Source organism: Salvelinus fontinalis, unplaced genomic scaffold (genome assembly GCF_029448725.1).
Source record: "Salvelinus fontinalis isolate EN_2023a unplaced genomic scaffold, ASM2944872v1 scaffold_0671, whole genome shotgun sequence".
In the NCBI taxonomy this organism is placed as follows: Eukaryota; Metazoa; Chordata; class Actinopteri; order Salmoniformes; family Salmonidae; genus Salvelinus; species Salvelinus fontinalis.
The window spans coordinates 96,612-105,826 of NW_026600880.1; the positions used below are offsets into that span (position 1 = coordinate 96,612).

Below are 9,215 nucleotides of genomic sequence, written 5' to 3' on the forward strand. Positions count from 1 at the left end.
GGCAGGGTGGGGCTGGGCTAGGCGGGGTGGGGCTAGGCGGGGTGGGGCTAGGCTAGGTGGGGATAGGCTAGGTGGGGTGGGGCTAGGCTAGGTGGGGTGGGGCTAGGCGGGGTGGGGCTAGGCGGGGTGGGGCTAGGCGGGGTGGGGCTAGGCGGGGTGGGGCTAGGCGGGGATAGGCTAGGTGGGGATAGGCTAGGTGGGGATAGGCTAGGTGTGGCTAGGCGGGGTGGGGCTAGGCTAGGTGGGGTGGGGCTAGGCGGGGTGGGGATAGGTGTGGCTAGGCGGGGTGGGGCTAGGCTAGGTGGGGTGGGGCTAGGCGGGGTGGGGATAGGTGTGGCTAGGCGGGGTGGGGCTAGGCTAGGCGGGGTGGGGATAGGCGCCACTGGGGCTGCATGGTAAAGTCCCATACATACATAATAAGTCTCAATGGGTCCTCAGCTCTCACATCCCTGTAGGGGTCAATTCCATTTCAATTCAGTCAATTTAGGAAGTTCACTGACATTCCACTTCTCCTCAATGGGAAAAATGTGGAATTGTAGTTTCAGTCTAATTCCTGAATTAACTGAATTGAAATGGAATTGACCCCAACCGTGTTGGTTAGGGACAACCTCTTCCTAGTCTCCATGTACTCCTGGGCCCAGCAGCGGGCGGTGTGTCCTCCAGCCCAGTAGGGAGCAGTCTAACCAGGCAGGGCAGCAGGTGAGAGGACAGGACCGGTGTCTCTCAGTACACCCAGCTGATGGGGACCCACTGGGGCTCAGAACACAGCTGCTCCACGGCCGCCTGCAGCTGCTCAAAGGCCTTGTCCAGGTTGTCGTTAACGATGGTCAGGTCAAAGTAGTGGCTGTAGACCCGGCGGATCCTGGCGCTCTCATCCACCGTCTTCTTCAGATCTGTCTCCTGAGAGAGAGAGAGGGAGAGAGGGAGGGGGAGAGAGAGAGCAGAAAAGAAGAAAAGGGGGGAGAGAGGGGAGGGGGAGAGAGCAGAAGAGAACGGGGGAGAGAGAGAGAGGGAGGGGAGAGAGAGAGAGGGAGGGGAGAGAGAGAGAGGGAGGGGAGAGAGAGAGAGGGAGGGGAGAGAGAGAGAGGGAGGGGAGAGAGAGGGAGGGAGGGGAGAGAGAGAGGGAGGGGAGAGAGAGGTTTCCATCAGTGATTTCTTCTGAATAACTACAACACTCAGAATTGTGCACAGATCCAGCAACATCCAGAGACTGACCGTGAGCAGTTTGGTGGTGAGTCCAGCGTCCACCACGGCTTTGTGCATAGCTCTTAGTGTGTCCAGTTCTGGAGCAGCAACAAACACTACAAACGGCATGAACTCTGCTGTCTTCAGCTGCTTCAGCGCCTGACGACACACACACACCACCCATCAACACACACACACACAACCCATCAACACACACGACCCATCAACACACACACACGACCCATCAACACACACACACGACCCATCAACACATACACACGACCCATCAACACACACACACACACACACACACGGCCCATCAACACACACACACACACACACACACCACCCATCAACACACACACACACAACCCATCAACACACACACACACAACCCATCAACACACACACACACGACCCATCAACACATACACACGACCCATCAACACACACACACGACCCATCAACACACACACACACACACCACCCATCAACACACACACACACAACCCATCAACACACACACACACGACCCATCAACACATACACACGACCCATCAACACACACACACGACCCATCAACACACACACACGACCCATCAACACACACACACACAACCCATCAACACACACACACACGACCCATCAACACATACACACAACCCATCAACACACACACACACGACCCATCAACACATACACACGACCCATCAACACACACACACGACCCATCAACACACACACACACACACACACACGGCCCAACAACACACACACACACACACACACACGGCCCATCAACACACACACACACACACACACACCACCCATCAACACACACACACACAACCCATCAACACACACACACACAACCCATCAACACACACACGACCCATCAACACATACACACGACCCATCAACACACACACACGACCCATCAACACACACGGCCCATCAACACACACACACACACACGACCCATCAACACACACACACACACACGACCCATCAACACACACACACAACCCATCAACACACACACACACAACCCATCAACACACACACACACACACGACCCATCAACACATACACACGACCCATCAACACATACACACGACCCATCAACACACACACACGACCCATCAACACACACGGCCCATCAACACACACACACACACACGACCCATCAACACACACACACACACACACACGGCCCATCAACACACACACGGCCCATCAACACACACACGGCCCATCAACACATACACACACACACACGACCCATCAACACACACACACACACACACACGGCCCATCAACACACACACACACACGGCCCATCAACACACACACACACACACACGGCCCATCAACACACACACACACACGGCCCATCAACACACACACACACACACACGGCCCATCAACACACACACACACACGGCCCATCAACACACACACACACACACACGGCCCATCAACACACACACACACACGGCCCATCAACACACACACGGCCCATCAACACATACACACGACCCATCAACACACACACACACACACACACACACACGGCCCATCAACACACACACACACACGGCCCATCAACACACACACACACACACACGGCCCATCAACACACACACACACGGCCCATCAACACACACACACACACACACGGCCCATCAACACACACACACACACACACGGCCCATCAACACACACACACACGGCCCATCAACACACACACACACACACACACGGCCCATCAACACACACACACACACACACGGCCCATCAACACACACACACACACACACGGCCCATCAACACACACACACACACACACGGCCCATCAACACACACACACACACGGCCCATCAACACACACACACACACGGCCCATCAACACACACACACACACACACACACACGGCCCATCAACACACACACACACACACACGGCCCATCAACACACACACACACACACGACCCATCAACACACACACACACACACGACCCATCAACACACACACACACACACGACCCATCAACACACACACACACACACGACCCATCAACACACACACACACACACGACCCATCAACACACACACACACACACGACCCATCAACACACACACACACACAAACACACACACACACACACACACACCCCCATCATGTAATCATGCTTATTCAGGTTTTGCTTAAGACCCATGCATCCGTTTTTATCTCAATATCAAATCATTTCTGGGTAACTAATTAGGTCCCTTACTCTTAGTCAAAAATAAACAAAAATAGCTTTTAGCAAAAGCAATTTCTCAAGAAAGAATTTAGCCAAGACTGTCTGGGAGTGGTCTGAATGGGGAGGGGGAAACTAAAAACTAGCTGTTATTGGTAGAGAGGTTTGGAACTCTGTTTCTTATTGGTCTATTAACTAATTTCCCACATGGTGATGTCACCAGGCAGACCAAAACTCCATCCCACAAAAACAAGCTGAAATTTCAGGCGGTCTTTTCAATCAGCTCTTACACTAAAAGGCATGATCATAATGTTCACATTACAGTATTATTCCAACCTAAGTACGGAAACATATATAAAGACACAGGAGAAACCCATTTTTGACGGAACTGGGCCTTTAAAATGAATAAATCCTGAGTGTGTGTCAGACCTACCTGTGGGTTAACGTCCAGTATGCAGGTACGTCCTGCGTCCACCACCTCGTGGATGGAGTTCATCTTGGTTCCGTAGAGGTTTCCATCGTACTCTCCGTGCTCCAGGTAGCAACGGGCCTTAATGTCTGCCTCCATCTGGGACCGAGACACAAAGCAGTACGACTGGCCGTCTCTCTCCTCCTCCCGAGCAGGCCGAGACGTGACTGGAGGGAGGTGATGGTGGGAGGTAAGGAGGATGAGAGAGTGAGAGGTGGGGTAAGGAGATTGAGGGAGGTATGCAGGAGGGGTGAGGAAAGAGGGGTGAGAAGAGAAAGAGGGGTGAGGAAAAATCTCATTAATCCATAGGAGACTGAAGTTTGTCTTCTGCAGTACCCCTGATATACACACACACGGGACGGTGGTTCAACAGAGCAGGGGGTTGATATACACACACGGGGGGGGGGGGGGGGGGGGGGACTCACAGGGGACGGTGGTTCCATAGAGCAGGGGGTTGATGATGATCAGTCTGTTCTTCAGGCTGCGCCGGCCCACTCCCTGAGCACCAATCAGAACCAGGGTCTTCCTCTGGAACGGAGGCATCTTGGCCACCTCTTCGTAGATCTGCAGCTCGTGGCGGTCAAACTCTGGTCGTCACGACAACAGACACGCTACCACCATCAGCTTAGTTTGCTCAGTAATAATACTAACACATAACTACTGAACAAAAATATAAAAACACAACATACAACAATTTCAACGATTTTACTGAGTTAGTTTAACATAAGGAAATCTGTCAATTGAAATAAATTCATTAGATCCTAATTTATGGATTTCACATGACTGGGCAGGGGCACAGCCATGGTTCGGCATAGGTCCACCCACTGGGGAGTCAGGCCCAGCCAATCAGAATGAGTTTTTCCCCACAAAAAGGGCTTTATTACAGACAGAAATAATCCTCAGTTTCATCAGCTGTCCTGGTAGCTGGTCTCAGACAATCCTGCAGGTAAAGAAGCCGGATGTGGAGGTCCTAGGATGGCGTGGTTACACGTGGTCCGCGTTTGTGAGGCCGGTTCAACGTACTGACAAATTCTCTAAAACGACGTTGAAGGCGGCTTATGGTAGAAAAATGTACATTCAATTCTCTGGTGGACAGTCCTGCAGTCAGAATGCCAAATGCACACTCCCTCAAAACTGGAGACATCTGTGTCATTGTGTTGTGTTACAAAACTGAATATTTTAGAGTGGTCTTTTGTCCCCAGCACAAGGTGCACCTGTGTACTGATCATGCTGTTTAATCAGCTTCTTGATATGCCACAACTGTCAGGTGGATGGATTATCTTGAGAAAGGAGAAATGCTCACTAACAGGGATGTAAGCAAATTTGTGCATAACATTTGAGAGAAATAGTTTTTTGTGTGTATGGAACATTTCTAGGATCTTTTATTTCAGCTCATGAAACATGGGACCAACACTTTACATTTGTTGCGTTTATATTTTTGTTCAGTATTATATACAGTCATCTATACTACAGTTATATACACTGACTGTACAAAACATTAAGAACACCTTCCTACTATTGAGTTGCTCTACACTGATTAAAATGGATTAACAAGTGACACCTGGTCAGTCTGTCATGGAAAGAGCAGGTGTTCCTAATGTTTTGTACGCTCAGTGTAGAGCCCACAATAGATGGAAAATGAACCTACCTACTAGTCAGGCTATACTGTAGTACACTTTTATATCACTGAAATATTAAATGAATGGCTGCCAATAATGAGAGACCGAGGTATAATCCAGCTGTTTTTTGCTTTGATATGCATTAGGAGATGGCTCTGGCCAACAACATGTTACTGATAGCAACACCCACATGGTGAACTGAAGTCCTTTAGAGCAGGATCAGAGAGGTCTGATGGCTGCTGAACTCACCTGCATTCTTGGACATCAGGTACATCATCTTCTTCTTCTTCTTCTTTCCTGTTAGTGTCCCACAGAGAACGCCTGGGAGGAACAAAACACATTAAAAGTTCACTGAACCACAAGAGGGCACCAGAGTAAACATATTTCCTAAGTACGTCTGAGTTGTGGACACTACATTTACATTACATTTAAGTCATTTAGCAGACGCTCTTATCCAGAGCGACTTACAAGTACATACATTCATACTTTTTTGTACTGGCCCCCCATGGGAATCGAACCCACAACCCTGGCGTTGCAAGTGCCATGCTCTACCAACTGAGCCACACGGGACCACTAGTAGTGGGGAAGTGGTGGGGGGGGTTATTTATTAGAGTGTGGATTCAGCCTATACTTTCATGGCAGTTTGCTGCCAAATGTGATCATTTGAGAAATAAACTGTAATGTATAGAGGCTGTGTGTATATAGTACACTACTTTCAATATATAGGTTAAAGGGATCCATTTGGGACACACACGAGGACACAAACAGGTGGGAAGAAGATACGATTTTGGGGTAGATGTCAGCACTTTGTTGAGTATAGAGACGTGTGTTACAATTCCATTTAACCTCAGTTGAACCAGACAGTATTCTGAGTTATATAGGCGGGTGTAAAGAAGTCCAACTGCCTAATAATAATTACATTTTAAGCACTTTCAAAACACCCAAAGTCACTTTACATAGTCAGAAATGTACCTGATCCATTCCATTCTCTCCTCACGAAGGCCTTCCTCTTCTCCTCTAAGAACTGACTGGGGATCAGTCCTGTGGCTCCTCCCACAATGTTGACTGCCTGAGGGACAGGATGTGAGGTCAGAGACATGCTACTTCCTGTTTCTCTTGCTTAACTCTTAAGGATCAGTTCATTTTTTGTAAATTAAAAGTCACAAATGGAGTAAAGTAGTCATTAAAAAAAAAGCTAGCTAGCTCATAGATGCAAACAATGTTCTTCCCCAAAAACATATAATCTGTTTCAGTAGCTATAGTTACCTGGCTAACTATATAGCTAGGTGTCATCATCTAAAATAACCGTAATTTATAAGACAGTTCTTATTTGATTAATGGTGGTCGGACCCATCTATGTGAAGCTAGCCACAATAAGGATTAGACAAAATAGTGGACTTTGCAGTTAGACTTCAAAATAAAAGTTTGCCATTGACAGTGATGCAAATGAATACAAATAGTATAATTATGGCATAGTTTAATAGATCATGCTAAACGAGGTTGGAATGTTATATAAAAATCAACAAAAGACAATTTGTTAATTTGACAAATGCTTTTGAAATCACACTGGATGTGTTATACTTTAGAGTTGCATTGGGGGCCATACTTATTTCACTGTACAGCCTTACCTGTGGATTGTGGATCACTGACATGGGGTATCAGTCTACTCAGTGACACCCAGAAAACATTAGCATTGTAGCTCTTATTGCAGGACTCTGAAACAACTGAATTGAGCCACATGTATTGGCAACCTATACTGCGTAGATGTTTTGGAGTCTGATAACTGAGGAGGACATTGGGAAAAAATATATTGGGTATTGAGTAGACTGATACCCCATTTCATTGATCCCCAATCCTTAGGCAAAACTGTGCAATATGAATGTCAACACACACACACAATAGGCTGACTGTGGAGGTGATTTCACACAGTCACAGTCCCGCGATAAGAGCTCCAACGCTAATATTTACATAAACTCTTCACAGTTGTGTTCTGTGAGTGTCACTGAGTAGACTGATACCCCATTTCATTGCTTCACATTCCAATCTTGTTTAACATGATCTAGTCTAAATATGGCATGATTCCACCAATTGTAACCTTCTGCATCACTTTCAAATAGGTACTTTTATTTTGAAGGCAAACCGCGAATCCCTGTATTGTGCCTAATCCTTATTGCGGCTAGCTTCACAACACATATCCCGGTCCCGTTGAGACTCACTAGCCACATGAAGCTAGCTGGCTGCTTATAACATTAGCTTTGGTCAACAAGGTTAAGTAGCTGGCTAGCTATTTATCTTCATGAACTGATGTTAAATTTCAATAGGCGAACAACGAGTGGCTACCTAGCTAATACTGACTCACAAGGATTCCTAAATCATTGCTAAGAATAGTGAAAATGACTGCAGGTTCTACTGGTCATTGTTTTCAGGCTGGTTGTATTGGTGCTAGCTAGGTACCAAGCTAAAGCTAGCTAGCTACCCCAGAAGTTGCGGTTGAACAAATAATGTTTATTACCAACGCTGTATTGTAAACACATCGTTCGTGACCGGTGTTTGCAGACTGTTTTGTACAGCTTTGACAGTGCTACTGATAGTGGTGGTGATGCTAAAGGGGAAAAAAAGTAGTGGTGGTGCTTGGCTTGCAAATTCAGAACAACATTCTACAATAGAACTGTGTTATTTTACATTATTGATAACGTATTAAATTGTGTTATTGTGAAATAGTGTTATTTGACGTGTATCTTTTTTGACATGCAAAAACCCAAACGGCTTTCCATAGTATGTCGTGAAGCTATTACTGTGTAACTCCGGTAGGGCAACATCTGAACAATAGCGCACTTGGTGGCGTTAGTGTGTACCGGTGCTCGACCAGTCGCGAAAGCCAACATCACCCACGACAGAGAACGGTTGATTGTCAAGAGCAATGAATTCCATTATCTTGGCTTTTATGGATTTCTCCTTTGAGTTGTCTTGCTGAAATGTTGTTACTCTTTCAAATGACTTGACTTGTTGACTGCTCGATCCACACAGCAGACATTGTGGGCTAGTTTAGGGATGCTGTGTTGCACGTGCAGTGCAACATTTTACGTGGCGTCATTACATCATGTACCTACGTTGTATAGGTAAGCACGTCAGCTTTGACATCGGTTTTTAACATTGCCGTTAAACTAGACATCGGGCCAATACCAATGTTGGCATTTTTAGCTAATTTCGGCCGATTCCGATATATCGTGCATCCCTAATTAAAAGTTCCACCTAGCCAATCAGAAGGCAAGATGGAGCACGGACCTATTACCATATTGCATCTCTCCATCCAGTTGTTTCAGATCGAGTGCCTCGGGGTGGATGTCGGAAAGTCATTCAACCCTGAGTCTAAGAGAACGTTCCTCTGAAAGTAGTAGCAGAGCCATATATTTGATCAATAAGGCATGAGGACCTGTGGATTATGGTGAAAAACACACAGCTAAGGGCTGTTCTGGGGTCAGCAGTACCTACCTGCCACCAGTTAGGGTCCTCTCTGTTGACAATGTGCAATACATCTCCTTTAGAGAAGGCCAGGCCAGCCTCCTTACAGGGGATCAGGTTGTCTGTGGCTGGGCTGTAGTTAAAGTGGGGTTTCAGATGCACCTGGAAAACAAGGTCTGTGTTACCATAGTTACAGCTTCAGGTAGAAAAGGGAAATAGGAGGGGTGTTTAACAA

General features: G+C 47.2%; 1 protein-coding gene across 1 annotated transcript; it reads right to left on the minus strand.

Annotated features, from left to right (window-relative positions):
* Positions 1-329: 329 nt before the first annotated feature.
* LOC129846966 (protein PALS2-like) lies at positions 330-9,142 on the minus strand (the record flags this gene model as incomplete). Its single annotated transcript, XM_055914780.1, has 7 exons — positions 330-900; positions 1,216-1,344; positions 3,864-4,066; positions 4,325-4,486; positions 5,768-5,839; positions 6,491-6,587; positions 9,011-9,142. Coding segments are annotated over 7 exons (972 nt in total), but the record flags the coding sequence as incomplete, so codon positions are not given.
* Between the last annotated feature and the right edge of the window lie 73 nt (positions 9,143-9,215).